General features: G+C 42.8%; 1 protein-coding gene across 1 annotated transcript in view; it reads right to left on the bottom strand.

Moving 5' to 3' along the window:
• The window catches only part of SHC4 (SHC adaptor protein 4), a 139,273-nt gene that overhangs the window by 80,108 nt on the left and 37,979 nt on the right, over positions 1 to 21,186 (bottom strand). Inside the window, exon 2 of the mRNA XM_008705936.2 lies at positions 19,013 to 19,083. Coding sequence (XP_008704158.1) covers positions 19,013 to 19,083 — 71 coding nt within the window. The remainder of the gene's footprint in view (positions 1 to 19,012; positions 19,084 to 21,186) is intronic.

Here is a 21,186-nt window from a genome sequence, read left to right as displayed (position 1 = left end):
AACAAATAGTACTTTCAATGCGTTTCTGGAGTTTCAGCCACACCCTCAGACACTTTAGCAATGCAGAAGAAAAAGAAAACAGAGAGCCCAGGAGCGGGGATTTCTCACAGGACTGGGGGTTGTCCCCAGCATCCCAGCTGCCTCTGCAACCCGCATTTCTGCATGACACACTCTCCAGCTAGCAAACATTCAGCAAATGTCCTCTCCTGGAGAAGGAGAATTTTCGGAGTTTAAATGGCTCAAGATTTCCATTCTGGGAGCCTGCACTAGAAAGAAAGAGAGAGAAACGCCCCACTACACCAACAGTGGCCACTTTGTTTATTGTTTTGCCACATGAGAGGGAAGGGGAGAAGTGGGCTGATGTAAGAGAAAGAGAATGCACTGGAAGATTTGCTTTTAAGCATATAAAACCCTGCCTACGCCATAAGACCAAAAAAAGATATTTTGTCTGTCTTCACAGAGTCCAAACTGATCATTCAAACAAAGCCACCTTTCTTCACCAACGCTTGCCCAGGACAGTACTTAAGTTATAATTTTCCTGTGTCTTTAACCCTTAAACAGGGAAGCTCTTCTGGAAGCAAAGTTGCCTAACCCCCTCCCCCTTGTTTTAGGTTTGGAAAGCAATATCACAATCCAAGACAAAGTTCAATGGGGGCGGGGGCGGGGGGCTGTCGGACAGATTGTTTCTAGTGAATGTCAAAATGCAGCTCTTCAGTAAATAGGAAAGCCAGAAAATGTGTAACATGAAACCAGGCAAAAGGCCCAGTGGAATGGTTCAAGGCAACACTTCCCACCCCCTGCCACACACACACACACACACACACACACACACACACACACACACACACAGTGAAGGAGTGGTTTCAATTTTGTCCAGGCGAATAGAAATGAGAATAAATTTTAATCACAGCAAAAACCTCTCCCAAATAAAACTCAAAATAACCAGGCAAAACAAAGTCCCCTGTATTTCCCTGTATCTCGCAAGGGACTTTCCCTTACTTTTCTTCTCCAGCATGAATCCTTAAAGCAATCCGTTCCCAGCGTGGAAGGGACAGGTTGTCAGTGATCCAGAGTGCCTTCCAATCAATGAATGAAGGGACTCGCAAGCACCTCAAGCCCCACATCAGTGTGGTATTATGCTGTTTTAGGGAAACTAGTACCTTCTTTTTTGAAATCTTTGCCTGCAGATGATCAAGGCCCCGTGATCTATGTGTTCAATTTTGTTCAGCTTGGTGAAATTAAAGACATTCAAAAATTTGTGTAAGCCCTCAGACAAGGCACTTTAGAACACGAGCCTGCCTCCATGGCGATTAGCGCACAATGAATGCAGTCAGTGCCCACAGACGGGTAGAGAATGGAAAGCTTCAAACTCCCTTTGTGCTGTTATCAAGGGGCATCACCCCTGCACTCTAGGAGGGTAGACGCAGCCCATAAAATATACCCTTTCCTTTTGAAACAGGCACTTCCGGTCCCAAGATGTTCAAATAAAACCTTTCAGGACTGCCCATGGCTTCTGCTCTCACGCTGACTTATCGTACCTCTCTGTCCAACCTGAATTACATTTAAAACCTGATTCTAAAGTACATTTGCAATTCCACCCAGCTCAGCAATCCCAGAACACAGCCGTCCTGTCTGCTCCGTGATGCTGCCCTTTGGCTCTGAGGCAAATGTTGCCCCATCAAGTGCACTTTACTGAAGTGAGAGACCCCCGCATCCCACCTCCCCTGCAAGTCGCCCATGGTGAATAGAAATAAAGTGCTGATTTTCTCCGATGCCCACAAGGACTTCCTGTAATGGAATCACATAGTTCAAGATGCAAACACCTACACCCACGAAAACACATTCTAAGTGTTTAAGCCTTATGAAAATGACAAGAGAGGGGCGCCTGGGTGGCACAGTGGTTAAAGCGTCTGCCTTCAGCTCAGGGCGTGATCCCGGCGTTATGGGATCGAGCCCCACATCAGGCTCCTCTGCTATGAGCCTGCTTCTTCCTCTCCCACTCCCCCTGCTTGTGTTCCCTCTCTCGCTGGCTGTCTCTATCTCTGTCGAATAAATAAATAAAATCTTAAAAAAAAAAAAAAAGAAAAAAAGAAAACGACAAGAGAGAAATGGGGTTGATATCATACAAAACACCCTGAAATTTGTAAATCCAAAAAACTGTTTTCTATTACTTTGGGATAAACTGGGCTTTTCTAAAACCACGCTTGTTTTGGGCAAAATATTCAAAATATGACGAAGGCGTGTCTTTGGGAGTGAAAGAGTGAAGTCACCTACAGCTTAACCATCCACTTTATCCACCCTATTTCACTCCGAAGGACGTTCGTCTACTTCCAAAAAGTAGGCCTGTCTTCAAAGAAAGAAGATTGGCACCATTTAAGATTTTTCAAACAGTTTGCCAGTGAGGATCTATACTAGTGAGCAAGACAGAAATTGATAGAATGAGTATATGACTTCCACACTGGTTTTTTTAATGTTTTTTTATTATATGATGTTAGTCACCATACAGTACATCCCCGGTTTCCGATGTAAGGCTCGATGATTCATTAGTTGTGTATAACTCCCAGTGCACCATGCAATATGTGCCCTCCTTACTACCCATCACCAGCCTATCCCATTCCGCCACCCCCCTCCCCTCTGAGGCCCTCAGTTTGTTTCTCAGAGTCCATAGTCTCTCATGCTTCATTCCCCCTTCTGATTACCCCCCTTTCTTTATCCCTTTCTTCCCCTACCGATCTCCCTAGTTCTTATGTTCCATAGATGAGAGAAATCATATGATAATTGTCTTTCTCTGCTTGACTTATTTCACTTAGCATTATCTCCTCCAGTGCCGTCCATGTTGTAGCAAATGTTGAGAACTCGTTCTTTCTGATAGCTGAGTAATATTCCATTGTATATATGGACCACATCTTCTTAATCCAGTCATCTGTTGAAGGGCATCTCGGCTCCTTCCACAATTTAGCTATTGTGGACAATGCTGCTATGAACATTGGCGTACATATGGCCCTTCTCTTCACTACGTCTGTATCTTTGGGGTAAAAACCCAGTAGTGCAATGGCTGGGTCATAGGGTAGTTCAATTTTTTAACTTTTTAAGGGACCTCGACACTGTTTTCCAGTGTTTTTTTAAAAAAATAACTCTGGTTATTTGAAAGGCCATTTGGCATATATATATTATAGATCTTACTTGGTAAGTCCCTCTTTTTTTTCATGTGTGTGCCCACTTCAGAGGAATCCATACTGGCCTAGCCCATTGAGTCCACTGTGGCAAATAATGGTAGGACAGCTAATGCCTGCATATCTGCTAAAAATTCAACAGCATAACCGTTTAAGTAGGTAGTGATTAAACTTTAAAGTCCTTGAAAATCTATAAGAAGATGTGGTCCCTATATACAATGGACTATTACTCAGCCATCAGAAAGAACGATTACCCAACATTTGCAGCATCATGGACGGGACTGGAGGAGATTATGCTAAGTGAAATACGTCAAGCAGAGAAAGACAATTATCATATGGTTTCACTCATTTATGGAACATAAGAAATAGCAGGAAGATCAGTAGGAGAAGGAAGGGAAGAATGAAGGGGGGGTAAACAGAAGGGGAATGAACCACGAAAGACTATGGACTCTGGGAAACTGAGGGCTTCAGAGGGGAGGGTGTGGGGGACTGGGATAGGCAGGTGATGGGTATTAAGGAGGGCACGTGTTGCATGGAGCACTGGGTGTTATACGCAAACAATGAATCATGGAACACTACATCAAAAACTAAGGATGTACTGTATGGTGACTAACATAACATAATAAAAATTATTATTTAAAAAATAATAATAATAATAATAATAAAGTCCTTAAAAATCTAGGATGCTGGTTAAAATGTAGATTCCTGGGACTATGCCTGGAGATTTTAACTCTATAGGTCTGGAGTGGGACTCTGGAGTCTCCAGGTGGTTCTGAAGCAGATCAGTCCATGCACCACGCAGTTGATTAAAACTTCTGTTGGTCTCACTGCACAGGATACCTGGTTCTACATTCTGCAGTTTCAGCCAAACGGTTGTGCTAGTGGATGCTAAGGAATTAGGTCACCCACTCCTAGCAACTAGGGTAGGGATGGTGTTCCATTTGGGGGGAAATCTCTCTTCAACTCAGTCATTCAATATGCTGGGCTAGATATTTGGTATAATCCTCTCGTCTCCCCCTTCTCCTTCAACCCTGCCAAGCTCCTTGTGGGAAGGGCTTTCACCAGAGGGCATCTGGAGGTCCTGAACATCTTTGCTGTCATTGCCCCCGGAACACACAGGCGGTGATGAGTGACCTGCATTCTCCCTCCCATCTGGCAGCCTGGATGCCGAAAGACCTCGTGCACCTGTCCTTCCAAATGCCTTCATGCTCTAGGTGGTGGTTCTCAACCTTGGCCACACACTGGGGAAACACAAGGGAGCTTTAACAAATCCTGAAGACAGGGTCTCAGCTCCAGACTGCTTTAATTGGTCCAGGGTGGGGCCTGGAGACGGGGAGGTTTAAAAGCTCCCTCAAGTGTTTCTAACAGAGCTAACGTTGAGAGTCTCTTAACAGCAGCAGTTGGCGTGCCTTTCCACTAAAGGGCCAGACAGTAAAAACGTTAGGCTTTGCTGGCCATACGGTCTCTGTCACAACTACTCAACTCTGCAGTTGTAGCTAGGAAAGCAGCCACAGACAATATACAAATGAATGGGCGTGATCGTGTGATGATAACACTTACGGACACTGCAATCTGAATTCCACATAATTTTCACGTGTCATGAAATAGTCTTCTTTTGATTTTTTTTTTCCTGAACCATTTAAAAAGGTCAAAACCATTTTTGGGTCACAAGGTGGCAAAAATCAAAATCAGGTAGTAGGCTGAATTAGGCCCTCACGCTGTGGTTCGCTGACCCTTCTTCTGGAGCAAACCAAAAATGAACGTTAGAGCCATTGGGGTCATGGTCAGCTATGGAAAACCTATTAGAGCACAAACTTTTAATCTTTACAAAAATTATTTATATATATTTTGGACTCGGTCTTACTGTTTCTTGGTACAAGAAGCTGGGTTTTATAAGAGGTGGGTCTTTGGTATACATATAAGAATTATGGAATTCCTTTTACAAACTGTGAATTATCATCTTCCATTCTTTGTGCCTCCTACCAGCACTCAGTGGAGAAAGCGGGGAACTGAAATTCTTTTTTGTTTTGTTTTAATATCAACTAACCTTCATTAAGTGATGCCATGTGCATTACCCAGTGCCAAGGACATGAAGGAATACAGAAGTAAATGCAAGCGCAAAATTATAGTAAATGTGTTAAAAGGAAAAAATGTTAAGGGCTTTAATTTATCTCTAACTCCTCTTCCACATGAAAACAGAACCTAGAAAAAGGCTTGTTCCGTGGGCTCTGCAAGCACACAGCCAAAGTTCCAAAAGTAGCTAAGCTCTCACAAGTTCTGTGACCCTGAGCAAGTCAGTGCTTTATCCTTATAATGTCGTCTGCTTTAAGGAATGGGTGTCACCTGCTTTTACAATGCCTAGTTCCCAGCAGAGCATCCTCCGTGTTATAACTGGGGTGCTATAAATAATATGTTGGAGAAGAGGTCCGATCATGCCTGTTATGCAACTAATAATGGACAGTACAAGTTTCTGCAAAGGCAGAACGCGTAAATGTTTAGACAGCTCCGTGGCACTGAATCATGGTGAGATCCCTTTGTCCAGCTCCCCCTTCAGCACAGAGGTACTCATTGCCCCTATTGCTGGAGTGTTCACTGCTAATGGCTCAAGGCTAAGTTCCTTCCCCAGAAACTGTCTTCTCCTTAAGGCAATTGCCTTGCCCACGGTTACGTCCCCTCTCCAGAGATAGCGGGCATCCAGTGACAGGTCAATACAAAGTTCCAAGGCCTGGCCTCTTTACCTATGAGATCTGCTCAGGCCTTTGTTGAGATGGCATCGCTGGTCAACATCCCCCACCCCCCGCCCGGTGCTGCAACCCTCACTCCCTCACCTGCGGATCCTGAGAGCCCACCCACTAAGCCTCTGCATTTAGCTCTCCACCTGAGTCTGTTTCTACATCCAGCCTCAGCCCTGCTCGTGAGCTGCAGCCAGAATGATGCCACCTGACATTGGCATACACACTTAACTAGAGCATGTCCTTTTTTTTTCACAATCTGTGTTGTCACAGATGACAGTGGAAAAAGATTATTTTCAGAGAAATTCTCATTAGTGGCTCAGATAATCTGGATCAAAAAGATCCACCCTTGTATTGTTCAATCATACATGAAAGCACCCATTTTCATAGAGTAGGTGCAGCTCTCACAAGCTACAACTCATGTTTAATTAAAGGGGTCAGAGCTGCACACTTCCTCTGTGAGGCAATTCTCAGTTTTCCTAAGGAGAATACCAGTAGGGCATGGAACAAGCCTGCCTGGCAGGTGGAGACACGCACCAACTGTCCTGCCTTTCCTTTGGCCACAAAGCTCTCTTTTTATCAAAGAAAGGACTCTTTCATGCTGAGATTAGTTTTTAATGAATTTTGAGTGCCTTCCATCTGGCTCACTCTTCCCAAAAGGAACTGCATCATTGATTTTCCCGGCTGTATATACACATACATACAGCAAAATTAGAACTCGCTGCGCCGGCATTCCCCAGGCTTTGCCCTTTTCTTAAAAACAAAAACAGAACAACAATAAAAACCTCCAGATGCTTTGGGGGATTTTCTGGAGAAACACGTTTTCAAAATTAAGGGGTTTCCATATGATCCATGGCCCAACCGTAAACCTCGTTTTGAAACCACAGGCCAGGCTTCCCTTCTACCTATGGTTCTCAAAGGGTGGTTCCCAGACCAGCAGCATCAGCAAAACCTGGGAACTTGATAGGCATGCAAATTCTTGAATCAAAAGCTCTGAGACTGGGGTACAACATGTTTCAGCAAGTCCTCCAAGTGACAGATTCCCTTGCATGCTGAAGTCTGAGAACCACTGTCTGACACAATCTTTATCTGTCCTTAGTAGAGATCAGAAAACATCACTAAAAGTATCCTCACCTACAGATTTGTGATTATCATTATGAAGGCCCTTCCGGAGAGAACTCACAAATAAGGATCTGGCATATTGAATCCAGGCCACATTCCAAACTGAGGACTCAACACTTCCTTACTCTGCCACTTCTGGCTTTCAGCATTTCCCTGAGCTTTGTTCCTTAAAGTTCTCTCATTTTGATGAAGGCAAGTACAAACATTCAGGCAGATCTGGTTTCTGGTGCCACCACTTAGTAACGTGCTAGGTGACCTCGGTGAATTCCATAATTTCTCTAAGTCTCGGTATCCTCATGGGCAAAATAAGATTAATAGTGATATCTATTTTACAAATGTCAACTTTTGTGATGATGACAGTGCTGATGATAGTAGCTATTACTTAATCATGAACTATTTTGTAGACTGCTTGCTAACAGTTGAAACTAGAAAGAGGCTGAAACCAGTTCCATGGGGATTGAGAAATCTTTCTCTTCATCTGAATCAACTCCTTGAGCCCCAAGGGTCTTTGAACCGAACTGAGTATCTTCAGTGAATTTATTTTTATTCCTTTGTTTAGCAATATATATGAATGGTGTCCATGTGCCAAGCATTCTGCCTTGGAGCTAGGGGCCTGACCCAATTGTCTGAGAGATCCTCATTCTGGAATCTGACCTCATTTAGGATGCCAGATTCCATGTTGGTAGATTCTCTAGGTCTTTTCTGCTTTCCTCTGCCTACCAGCAGTGACCATGTAGCTTTCAAGTCCTCCAGAGTCACCTCAAGATCTGTGATTAGGCCTGAGAAGACCTGAGGAGAGAAGAAACCTCTCTCTTAATCAATAAATACTTATTGATCCAACTATATCTTAGGCACTGTGCCTTTGAAACCTGCCAGGGCTATGAACCAGGCTTCCACAAGACCCTTCAAACCCAAAGATGACAGATGATGGAGCTCTTATGATTAGTCCATTGAAGTAGAACCACAGGGGACCCAACCCCTTCTGGGCCAGACACAGTCTGGGATGCACTCTGAGCTTTTTCAAGATGCTTCCATGAAGCTACAGCCTTGGTGTTTCTAGGAACACTGGTTCAAAAAGCCTATTCTACTTGCACTGTTAAATGCTTCAGACCAGTGTGTCTGTCAAAATCAAAATTAGAAATCTATTCTCTTGCTCCTGAAGAACATTTGCACTGACTATAATTGACAATGCTTGGGGTGCTACAAATTCAGTTCTGACTTCAATAGGAAACCAAAAAGGGCTACAAAAGGGAGATACTCAAATGCCTTCTCATCTGGCTCTGCACAGTAAAGGAGGCCTAGGGGAAAAAATCACTGCAGAAAGCTATTGCACTCAACAATTGGAGCTAAAAACACTGGGGTCTCCCCAAAATGCATAGACTTTCACATTCATGCATTTTAAGCTCTGAATTAATTTGTTCCTCCTCAAAACACGTGAGGCCACCCTCTACCATCCATATTTAGACATGGGCAGCTAACCCTTCTCACTTGGCTCAGTACATGTGTACATACGACCCTTCTGAGAGTGTGTGCTTGCGTGTGTCTGTGTTTGTGTGATAACATCTGCCTACCTGTAAGTTTCTATAGACTCATATGGACAAATTAGCAGGCCCCGGTTTTAGTTGCAACATATTTTTAGAAACTGCTTCATAAAGTGGATCACATTTTCCATGGAAAAGATGCTATAATTGGGAGTTTCATTCCTGACCAAAGACTCCTCCACAAATAAAATACAGATACTGTAAACAACTTGTCATGGAACAAAAAGAATGACCATTTTACAAACCTCTATAAATATCTGAAGCATTAAAACACTGCTGTTGATGAGCACTGGGTGTTATATGCAACTAATGAACCGTGGAACACTGCGTCAAGAACGAATGATATGTTGGCTAATGGAACATAATAAAAAAAATTCCAAAAAAAAAAAAAAAAACACCAAACCCCACTGCCCTAAGTCCTATAAAAGGGAAATAAACATACACAATACCTATACATGTAGTCTCAAAGTTTGTCACCCACAAAAATACAGCTTAATTGAATTATGTTCTAAAATTAATGCACTAGCTATAATAACATGAGACATTCGATTAGCAATTTAGCAAACCTTGGATTTAGTAGAGCATTTTGGGGATGATTTAAATAGTGCCAATCTTCTTTTTTTAAAGGTGTCCAAGGAAATTGAGCTAATGTCTTCCTTTCCCTATGAGGAAGAAGTCAATGTTTTACTGCGTCAACTACTTCCATCTCGTAAGCCTCTTTCTCCTCCTGCTTTTTCTGTTCTTCTTCCTTCTCCCCAGCCACTCCACTTCCCAATATGTGATTATTATGGAAGTACTGTATTTTCATCATGCAACTCTGTCCTGGCCAAAAGTGATGAGTGCAGGATTAGGTCCCAAGCACCGTCTCCCCTGGGAATTTGATATTTGGAACCTAGAGAACCAAAGATGGGGAATCTCTGGAGTCCTCCTGCTGGGGGCTCAGGACCCCAGACCCCTGACCTTCTACTAGTTTGCTCATGGTTTTCCAGTTTCCATGAGCTGCCCCAATATCCCTTCAGGAAACCCCCCTTTGGGCTTAAACTAGGCAGAGTCATTTTCTGTTATTTAAAGCAAAAGGACTCTTCATAAATATACCTATGACAAGTAGATGCACTTAAAATGATTTCTCCCACCTGAAAGCTCAGGTCAAAGCAATACTTCACGACCTAGAAAATGTGCACAGCAAGTGACAAAAACACCCAACAAATCAATAAGCATTATACACTTTCACTTTAGGTATTAAACATATGACAGGAAAACCCTTAGACCAAACTGTTCCTCTTGGTTATCTCCAGTGAGTTGTCTGGTTTTCTCTTTTATTTTGCCCTACTTTCCAGTTCCCACAATAAGTCAGATTTACTTTTTGCAATCAGAAAAAAAAAATTTTTTTCCACTGTAAACAGTGACAAAATGTTAAAATGAGATGACCCACAGAGGATTGACATCGGTGACGAAGATCATAGCTGCGCTGCTGTTCTCTCACTTAGAAGTGATTTTTAAAGATGACTCAGGCCTGCTGTTATTCTCTCAATGGTCCCCCACCATCTTAATCTATTCACGGCTAAAAGAGCAGTTTCTTAGCTTCAAAGCAATGTCACTAGGAAACATTAAGTACTGTAGGGGCAGGATATGGAGTGAGAGTACTTGGGTTTGAACTCCAGCAAAAGAGCTGTGTGGGCTTGGGATGGTCACTTACCCTCTCTGAGCCTCAGCTTCCCCTGCTTTAAATTGGGGAATTCGAGTACCCTCCTCTCAGGGTGTTTGTGCAGTTCAAAATAGACCACTGTGCAGTGGGAAACAAGCGTTAGCTATTGGTATCTACTCTTGCCTCTTGTCCTCTAGCAGCCCTTTCAGCCAGTGTGGCTTTTGGTTGGGTTTCTTTGTCACGAAAATAGAAGAAGCCACTCTGCCCCCTTACCAAATTCTCTTGGCTGAGGACCTGCTGGAAACTCAAGCCCTGAAGCTTCAGTTATCCTTCTCCTACTGGCTTTCAACAACATACAATTCACTTACACCATACTGAGTATTCCCAAAATATAACTCATCTACCTAGTAACTGTACTTTAAAAAAATTATAGTAAAATACACATAATCATAAAGTTTGCCATTGTGACTGTTTTTAAGTGTACGGTTCAGTGGCATTAAGTGCATTCACTTCGTTGTGCAATGATCACCCCCACCCATCTCCAGAACTCTTCAACTTCCAAACTGAAACTCCGTCCCCACTAAGCACCGACTCCCTGACAACCACCCCCGCCCCTGGCAACCACCACTCTACTTCCTGTCTCTGGATCCGACAACTCCAGGTACTTTGTGTAAGTGATATCACACAGTATCTGTCCCTTGGTGACTGGCTTATTTTACTTTGCATAATATCGTCAAGGTTTGCTATGATCTGAATGGTGGTGTCTTCCCAAAATTTGCATGTTGCAATCTCAATCCCCAAAGGCAATGAATGGTAGGAGTAGGTGGGGTCTTTGGGAAGTAATTTTGTCAGGAGGATGGAGCTTTCATGAAGGAGATTAATGCTCTTACTAAAGAGATATCACCGAGCTCCCAGCCCCTTTCGCAATACAGTAAGTCTGTGATTCAGAAAAGGGCCCTCACCCAACCATGCTATCACCCTGATCTCAGCCATCCAGACTTCAGAACTGTGAAAAATTAGTATCTGTTGTTTCTAAACTACCGAGTGTGTGGTATCTTGTTACAGCAGCCCAAACAGATGAAGACACGGCTCATTCAGGTTGTAGCGTGTACCAATTTCCTCACTTTATTGAGGTATCGTTGACAAATAAAATTGTCATATTTTTAAGGGTACAATGTGATGATTTGATTTACATAGACATTGTGAAAGGACTCCCATAATCAAGCTAATTAACACATCTGTCACCTCCCGTATTTAACTTTCGTGTGTGTCTGTGTGTATGAAAATACTTAAGATCTAGTCTCAGCAAATTTCGATTATACAATACAGTGTTATCAGCCATAGTCACCATGCTCTGCATTAGATCCTCAGACGTTGATCATCTTAAAATTAAAAGTTGGCGCCCTTTTGCCAACATCTCCCCATTTCCCAACCCCCAAACCCCAGCAACTACCATTCTATCCTGCTTCTATGAGTTAGACTTTCTGTTGTTCCACTTTTTTTTTTTTTTTTTTTTTTTTTAAGATTCCCCATGTTTGTCTTTCTCTGGCTTATTTCACTCGGCATAATGCCTTCCAGGTTCACGCATGTTGTCACAACGGGCAGGGTGTTCTTTTTTTAAAGCTAATATTCCAGTGTGTGTATGTGTGTGTCTCACATTTAGTTTATCTATTTGTCCATCAGTGGACACTTGGGTTGCTCCCACCTTTTGTGTTTGGTGAATCATGATTCTCTGACCATGGATGAACAAATATCTGAGTCGCTGTTGTTGTTTTTTTTTTTTAAGATTTTATTTATTTATTCGACAGAGAGAGAGACAGCCAGCGAGAGAGGGAACACAAGCAGGGGGAGTGGGAGAGGAAGAAGCAGGCTCATAGTGGAGGAGCCTGATGTGGGGCTCGATCCCATAACGCCGGGATCACACCCTGAGCCGAAGGCAGACGCTTAACCGCTGTGCCACCCAGGCGCCCCCTGAGTCGCTGTTTTCTAGTCATTTAGAACTATACCCAGAAATGGAATTGCTGGATCATATGGTAATTCTATTTTTAATATTTTTAGAAACTCCCATGCTGTTTTCCCTAGTGGCTGCACCATTTTACATTGCCACCAAGAATGCACAAGAGTTCCTAATTTCTCCACACCCTGCTAAGATTTGTTATTTTCTGTTTTGTGGATTTGTGTAGGTGTGTTTTAAATAACAGTCATTCTAATGAGTGTGCAGTGCAATCTCATTGCGTTTTGATTTGCATTTTCCTAAAGATTAGTGACATTGAGCATCTTTTCATGTGCTTATTTGGATGTCTTCTTTGGAGAAATGTCTGTTCAAGTCCTTTGCCCACTTTTTCCTAAAGTTGTTTGTTTTTTGGTGTTGTTGCGTTGTATAAGTCCTTCATATAGTCTGGAGATTAACCCTTTATCAAATATATGATTTGAATATATTGTTCTTATTCTGTGGGTTGTCTTACACCTGTTCACGCAAATAGTAACCGTGCACCCACATGTGAAAGACATTGCACTAACGACTGAGCAAAACAGTGCCATCGACTTTCATACCCTCTCTCCCTTCACTTGACTCTGTCATGCTATCAGACCCCTTCCCAATGCTTGGAGACATTTTTTTTTATTACTAGATCTTTGGAGTCTTCTAAAAGGACTTTAATTGACTATTTCATCTCAGATATCTGAGAAATGAGATCTCAGTCCTAAATAGGTTGTGAGGAACTGGAGAGCTGTGAAACTTGACACTAGAAGAGACAGTCACTGTCCACACACACACACACCACTCAAAACCTCCAGCAAGAGCTTCCTGCCATCTACACGTGTGTGACAGGAAGTACTTCCACTTAAATCAGTGCTTGCCGAAGAGTATTTGACTGTTAGGTTTTATTGTAGCTGTTCTCACCAGCTGGTAAAGGTTATAAACCTTGACTCTGGGACCCTGGACCCTTACTGGGGTCCTAACGTTCTTTCCTGATCGCTGAACAATGGTGCTTGTTTTATCTAATTACGTACATTCCCTCTCAGCCAGAGGGCTTGGTTTCAAGCCTTAGTGTGACCACCATAAACTAGAACTTAAAAACTCCTGATGTTTTTCCTCCTTACCACTCTCAGTAAACCTCTTCCTTGAGGAATGTCTCCTTGCACAGCAAGTGAAGAGACTCTGTTTTCTGCCCACATTGGCGGTGTGTGTTTTGTATGCCGCGTGGGCTACAATCCTACTGACTCCCATGGTCTCCTCAGAAATCAGCAAAGAACCCACACACCAGATTCAGTGCAGTTACTCTAAGTGTTTTGTTTCGTTTTTTAAAGACTGATTGATTTATTTGAGAGAGAGAGAGTGGGGGTGAGGACAGAGGGGGAGAGAGAAACGTTAGCAGACTCTGGGTTGAGCGTGGAGCCCGAGTCGGGGCTCAATCCCACGACCCTGAGATCACAACCTGAACAGAAACCAAGAAACGGACGCTTAACGGACTGTGCCACTGAGGTGCCCCAGCTACTCCAAGTTTTATACAGAGACACGTATCTTATCCCTGGGTAGCTGCGACTGATCTCGTCCCTCGAATCCTCAGGGCATTTAGATAAATCCCAGCCTATTTTCAAACAGATATCTTAATTTAGCCACCAAACATACAGATATTTGACCTCCACGAATACTTCCCTCCTCATGGTCACATGCCTTAGAAACCACAAACACAGGCCTTTATGTAAATGTTCGGCTGCATCATGGATCGGCTTTGCATCAAATGGCTGTTAACACACACGCACGCACACGCACGCGCTATGCATTTGTCTCTGAAGAACTGCCTTTAACGTCCTGTTGGAGCCAAAGAATCAAAATTTCAAGATAGTGAATTAAATTTGCAGAATCACTGTTCATTAGCAGTAACGTTTCACAAACAGGAAATTAGTCCAATTACAATATCCTCTGAGTTACGATCTCTGCTTCCTCATTGCTTTACCCAGTACCAAATCACACAAATAGCCTGCTTCGTGTCTACAGCCACAGTTCAAAAACCAGCGCTGCTCAAGGTTTTTCTGCCCCCGTGGAATGGAATGGAATGGAGCAGATAAATTAATTCATGATGTGCAGCCCCTTACGATCAACTAGAGAAAATGAATCCGAAGCCAGGACCCTAAAATGGGAGCATTTACCACCCATTGTCTAAGAGCTCCACATTCAACTTCATAGACCCCCAGGGATGGCAGTCACAGGAATGAGGCAACCCCGCGGCCAGCTGCCGCTTCCCAGCTGTCCTGGAGCCTGGTGTGGGCAGATCCTGTGCTGGGTGTCTCGTGCTTAGCCTGGCTGATTTCATTACCAAATACGAGTTACAAACACAAGACAGTAAATACAGGAAGAGGACAGAGTAGTAAGACAATGATCTTGAGGTCCCTCCCACCAGCAGTGAGCCCTGCCCCTTGAAATAAACGATGCCCTGTGATGAATGTGAAGAACTAATGTCCCCTCGACAGTTTCCTATGAAGTTCTGTTCTTTAGGATTGACAGTCAAGTCCTGTCGCACCAGCTCCACTCATTGGGTTTACCCCGAAGTGTGTTTATCCCTCCTTTGGTATCTGAGGCAGGTTCCCACCTTAGACACAAAGAAGGAGGCACCCTCAGGGAGAGAGGGAAGATTTTTTTTTTCTTCTTTGCATGATCTAGATGTTTACTCAAAGGAGGGAAAACGGGCTTCAGGTTTTAGTGACCTAACTTATTTTGTGTGAGTGTGTATGCGTGTGTGTGTGTGTGTGTGTGTGTGCACCTGACTTAGATCGAATGGGGTATTTTGTTTTCTTTAGCTTTGTTTTAAAAACCAAGACAGAAACTCTTTTAGAAGAGAGCAAATGACTATATCCTCTTCAGCATGATTTTCACTTTCCCTTTCTCTTATTTCCTCTTGATACTGTTCTCTAGACATTTTAAAGACAACTGTGGCGGTGAGCCTTTGTTGTCCTAATGATCTTGTTTCTCTTTTCTATCAGGAAAAACTCCTCCTTTGCGCTGTTGCATGAATACCTGGTTACTAAAAACTGAGACCTGGTCCTAAATCAGTCAAGAGGATAAATGTCTGGGTGAGAATTAGCGGCAGAACAACAGTAGAAGCCACCCACGGAGCTCCTTTGGGGACTAAATCTGGAGGGGTGTGATAGACGCTTTGAAAGGGGTATGATCCACGGAACTGCTGAGAAAGTGAAAGGCCTCTTGTCCTTTTCTTTTTTCTCTGCTCTATTTGAGTACTCTCTGTGTTCTAGAAATCCTGTGGATTCAGCCCTCAAACAATTGGCAAAAAATTCTGTCATGAAGATAAGAATTCTACTCCACCTTTCTTCTCTGTTTCAAATGCTGACCCACTTGTTAGATCTTAATCGTGGCTCCCTCTTGATCATCAGGAATTTCCCATTGCTGTTTCCCATTGTCTGGAATAATGTATTAACTAATTTAGAGATGGCGAGACCATTTATCATGGGTGGGACATCAGCCTGAAATATCATCGTTTGTATCTATGGTGGCAATTAGATACACTACTTCATCAGCATTCACACCTGGTTGACTATGTTTATGTTTGTTTGATGGTGAGGGTAAGAAGATAGCCGTGGTTGCACAAAATAAAGTTCTTTCTTTTGGCATTCTAACCAGTCCAGTGAAATCTTTCCTCTCGAATTGAGTAGGATTATGAGTTAAATGAAACTTTGCGAATACGTGAACTTTAAATTTAAAATAACTTGAAACCTGACTAAATCTAATGTTTTAATGATAACATCCAAGATAATTGGTAACAATGCAACTTGAAAGGTGGCCAAATGTCAAAACACATATAAGTTGAGAGAGAAGGAGAGGAGAAGGAGATAAAGACAGAAAAATTAAAAGAGAAGGAAGAACAGTAAATATTTGGGAAACGGGGCATGAATTGGAGATTGTAGAGAAATCCTCGAGCCTGCACACATCTCCCCAGAGTACAAAGTGCCATGCTTGAATCACACAGGGACACATCTACAAAGACTAACATCCAGATATCATGCCGGACTCCTTCCCTTGGGTGTGTACATTAGTTATACACTGAATCTTCATGGCAGAGAAAAAAATAATCTTTTACCATTTACTAAATAATAGGAAAATATAAACTTCCCAGTTCACAAAGATTTAAAAAATTGATACTGAAAATAAGATACTACATGGCTGAGAGAAGACTGTCAAGTAGTCAATTCTTCAGCAGCATAATTTAGCAATACACACCAAATGCCTTCAAAACAGTTATACTGTTTGGTCTTGTTCGAAACCTTAAGGACATTGTACTAAATGAAATAAATCAGTCACAAAAGGACAAACACTACATGATCCACTTACAAGAGGTACCCAGAGTAGCCAAATTTATAGACCCGGAAAGTAGAATGGTGGTTGCCATGGGCTGTGGGAGGAGGGAATGAGGTGTTACTATTTAATGAGCACAGAGTTTCAATCTGGGAAGATGAGAAAGTTCTGGAAATGGATGCTAGTAATGGTTGCACAACAACATGAATGTCCTTAATGCTACTGAGCCGTGCACTTAAAAATGATTAAGATGGTAAATTTTATGTTATGCATATTTTATTACAATAAATGATAGTTTTGAATATTTAGCAACAGGGATATGCTCAAGATGATAGAAGTAGTATCAACTATTTTCCAGATTTTTCTACAAAAATCATTGTACGTTCACGTATGAAAAAGACCGGGAAGGTATTCCAAAACACAAAATGTTGGTAGACATTATCTTAGGTGAGATGATGAGCGATTTTCTTTTTTTCATACTTTCCTGTATTTTCCAAATGCTCTAAGTAGCCATACAGTATTTTTATAGCTAGGAAATAAAATTTAAAAGCTCAGTCCCTAGACAGATAGTAGCTACACTTGAGGTGAGCACAGCATAAAGTAGAGAGAAGTTGAATCACTATGTTGCACACCTGAAACTAGTGTGACATGGTGTATCAACTACACACAAATTTTTTAAAAATTTAAAAATAAAAAAATAAAAGCCCACCCCCTACGTCTCTATCCCCTTACCCTATTTTATTATGACAGTAATGGCACTTATTACTACATGAAACTATTTTGTATACTTATTTGTTTCCTTGCTATAGCCTTGTTTCCCCAGCTAGAACATAAACTCCGTGAGGTCAGAGACTTCTGCGTCCTCAATTCTTGAACAGTTTCAGGCACTTAATGGGCACTCCATTAATATTGGAGTGAAAGACAATGAGTAGATGAATGGACACAAAATCAGTCATTCTTGGGTAAGGACAGTGGGCATTCTTTTGTCCGGTGTCCCCATTCCAGACACCTGTGGTAGCTACCTTCTTCCTTCCATCTGTAATCTGCTCAGGATTGGAGAAAGGGTTTTCTCCAGGTTAAGGATCATTGGGATGACAATAAAGCCTGGACACATCCAAAGGAGGACTAATAGGGGAGAACGCCATCTAGACACGAGGCCACCTGCAAGAATAGTTGAAGGGACTAAGATTGGAAAAGAGAAAACTCAAGAGAAGAAACACAGCTATCTCCAAATCCCAGGAGGTAATCAGGTGGAATCATGCATTTATTCAATAATCTCCACTGAGCCTTCTCCGTGTGCCCAGAACTGGGGTGGCCACCAAGAGTACAAAAGAAGTAGAATTAGATTTCATCTGTGTGGCCCCGTAGGGAATACTGGGGGTTGGTGAGAAATTTGGGAAGACAGATTAGAATGCATCCTAGTGAGTCCAAAATATCATTTCCTAGAGTGCATTTCACGGAACCCTAGGGATACGTGGGATGTTCATTTATGTTACATGAAAAAAAAGGATTCTGGGGCCAAATAAGTTTAGACAATCTTGAGATAGAATTTTTTAAACTGCTACACAGGACTTCTCAGGGTTTTTAATATTCTCTTATATACTGCCACTCTCCTAAAGAGTAATGTGATTCCTTTCCCCAAAACTTTGAACCACAGGACACTTTTCCTAGGCCTACAATTTCATGGGATGAGCATTAGGAAGAGTTATCCTGACTTCATAATGAGAACATTCACCTTTGGAAAGGGTGGCCTGCAACCACAGACGCAGATGGGCACTGTGCCTTGTCCCGGAGACACACGGTGACACCACGTAGAAAAGATGCCCGAGGCTTCATCCTGAATCACTCACATCAACCCAGTCCTCTCACCTCACAATTCTCCCAGTTACCAGTCTGGGCACTTGCTTGTTCCTTTTTCCATTCTTGCCTTGAACTCGACCTTAATGACCCATGCCTTGTACATCTGCTTGTGACCTGTGCTCTGTATAATAATGAATTTGGTTCTTCCCCTATGCTGGGTAAGGCTCCCCTGGTTCAATTCCACACAGCTCACTGTACACAGAGAAGGAAGACTCAGACAAGGAGCAAGCAGGTTCTATGCCTCATAAATGGGGAGAACTTAGGCTTTCTGATACAGAAAGCTCTTCCCTGGTCTTCTTTTCAGCCACTTCTTCAACAGGTCTGACCTCCTGTAATGTTAATATCTAGGCATGCTCGTAAATACTTTACGTACCTGGAAAACCAGGTATTTCTATGACCGCATCATCTTCTCAGTTCTTACATGGAATGCAGACGCTCCACCACACCTTTGGGAAGACTTTCACATGATGAGCCCCTCATCCGAGGTCACTGGGCTATGTTCTACCTTCCAGCCATAAGTAAAAGCCCATGGTGACTTTGAAGGCTGGCATGAAATTCCTACAGGGAGAAACTATTCTGACTTTAAACTACAGCCCGAAAAGCCTCTCCCATTTTTTTTTTTCTCTTACCTTGTAACTTGGGTTCTCATTCCAAAATCCAGTGACCTCATTGACTGCAGTACTTCAATACAGCCCATGTACTGGAATAAGAAAAAAAAAAAAGAATAAGTAGGAAAAAATAGCACAATGATGTTTCTCGTCTTCACAGTGATGTCCTGGGAAACACCTTCAGTCAGCTCCTGATATCAGCTTACATTGGCACACTCAGCCTACCATTGATATTTCTGACCGTTAACGGACACAGGCCCTACGCCTCAGTTCAGTTATAAAACATTAGCTAAATCCCAACTATGATATCAGGAAGGCAGGTAACAAAGATGATGTGAGTTCTTTGGTTAAGAGCACAGGCTCTGGGGCCAGACTGTGTGCATTTGAATCCTGGCTCTGTCACTTATTAGTAATGGAAGCTCAGCACGTTACTCAGCTTCTCTGCGCTTCGGTTTTGTCAACGGCAAAATGGAGGATACAATTAGAATTGTTATGAAAGTTAAATTTTTTCACATGGGTGAACAGCGCCGGGTACATGCATGTGCTCCAGTGTTATGTGAGGCAAATAACACAGCAACAGTGACGCTCCTGAGGAGATAAAACAAGCATATAACTGCATAAATACAGAATTTGGTCATATAAGACGATCTTACTTTTCCACGAGATCATTCATTGAGAGGGTTCAAGGAAGGAAAAAAAGAGTCATGCCCTCTGCCAGAAATTAGTAAGTTTCCCTTGAACATGGAGTATGAGAAAAGGAATGGTGCCTTATAAGTGAAAAGACAGTTTGTATTTAATGTGGGAACCACGGCGGGCTGCTGCTACGAGAGCCATGTGGTCGGTCTGTGTGTGAGAAGCCTTATGTCAGCAGCAGTACGGAGGTGGCTTATTAGTGAGGGGAAAAGTGAGGATGTTCCTGTCGAGGGGGAAGTAATGAGAGCCTACACCCAGGAGAGATGGCGGCAATAGGAAGGAGGGGATGAATTCAAGTGACATCACGGAAATAGATACTACATGATTCGGCAGTTGATTTGCTCTAGAGAATAAGAGACAAGGATGAGTCAAGGATGACTCAGATGTTTCCAGCCAGGGTAGCAGAGGGAACAGTGATTCCATTAACAGAAACAGGGAAACCAGGAGAGGGGAAGATGATGAGTTGGTTTGGGACCCGTTGACTGAAAGACATTGGTGGGGTATCCAGGAAATGACAAACCTGCAGTTGAAAATTGGATTCTGGAATGATGGAGAAGAATGAAGCCTAGGGATGCAGACTTAGTAGTCTTCTGTGTAGCTTTGCCAAGTGAGACCGTGGGAGTAAATCCTCTTAGCAGAGCCTTAGCTGACGAGGGAGAGTGTTTCTCTGAGAAGGAGCTCGGAAATGTTATGAGAGCCAAGCGGTCTGATTGAAAGTGATCCGTCAGCTCCTTGGAAATTATATGCTTCCTGTTTAGCTTTCCTTTGGAAGCCTTCCAGCCTCCTTCTGCTTGGAAATGGCAAAAGCACCGTGGAAAGATGGCAGGATCCGGGGGGAGCCTCCCCAGACACTTCTTATAGTATTTCTGGGCAGATTCTGTAGAGTTAGCATCCTAATGGCAAGTCAGCCTCCTAAGTGTTGCCTAGAGCCTAGTGCTGGGAGAGCACACTGGCCAGGACAATCACCCGGCGATTCTTAGTCAGATTCGTTTGTCACACTCCTCTTGGGTCTCTAGTATTGACACACACAAACATTTTTGAACACTTTATGTCATCCCAATCATGCTTAACTTCCCAAAGTCAAGATACAACTGGGAAGTGAGTGATATCTAGAGAGTTCTGTTCAATAATCCATTAAGACTTATTAGGAAAGGAAATCTAGATTTAGGGGATTTAGTAGAAAGCTCATCTCAGAACGATCAGGAAGGGAGATTCCAAAGGCCCAAGCTTCATGTTGAGGTGCATTAAAAAGATTGTTCTCACACCCTCACTGGCTGCTCCAGCTTCTCCTACCTTCAGTATCTTCTCCCATTTCCTGTACCCCTCTGTTTCCTGCACCCCTCACCTTGGAAAGAATGAACTCCCCACACAGTTGGGGTACAGGTCTGGGCTACACCTCCAATTCCCACAGGAGGCTTTGTCAGTACAGAGGTGGGTGTCATCTTTCTCTTCAATGATAAATCATCAAGTTAAGATGAGGTGATACTAACCAGCCCATCAAG

The sequence above is a fragment of the Ursus maritimus genome, unplaced genomic scaffold (genome assembly GCF_017311325.1).
Source record: "Ursus maritimus isolate PB19 unplaced genomic scaffold, ASM1731132v1 scaffold_35, whole genome shotgun sequence".
NCBI classification, from domain to species: Eukaryota; Metazoa; Chordata; class Mammalia; order Carnivora; family Ursidae; genus Ursus; species Ursus maritimus.
Note: the sequence above shows the minus strand (reverse complement) of the source record. Positions and strands in the feature narration are given on the sequence as shown.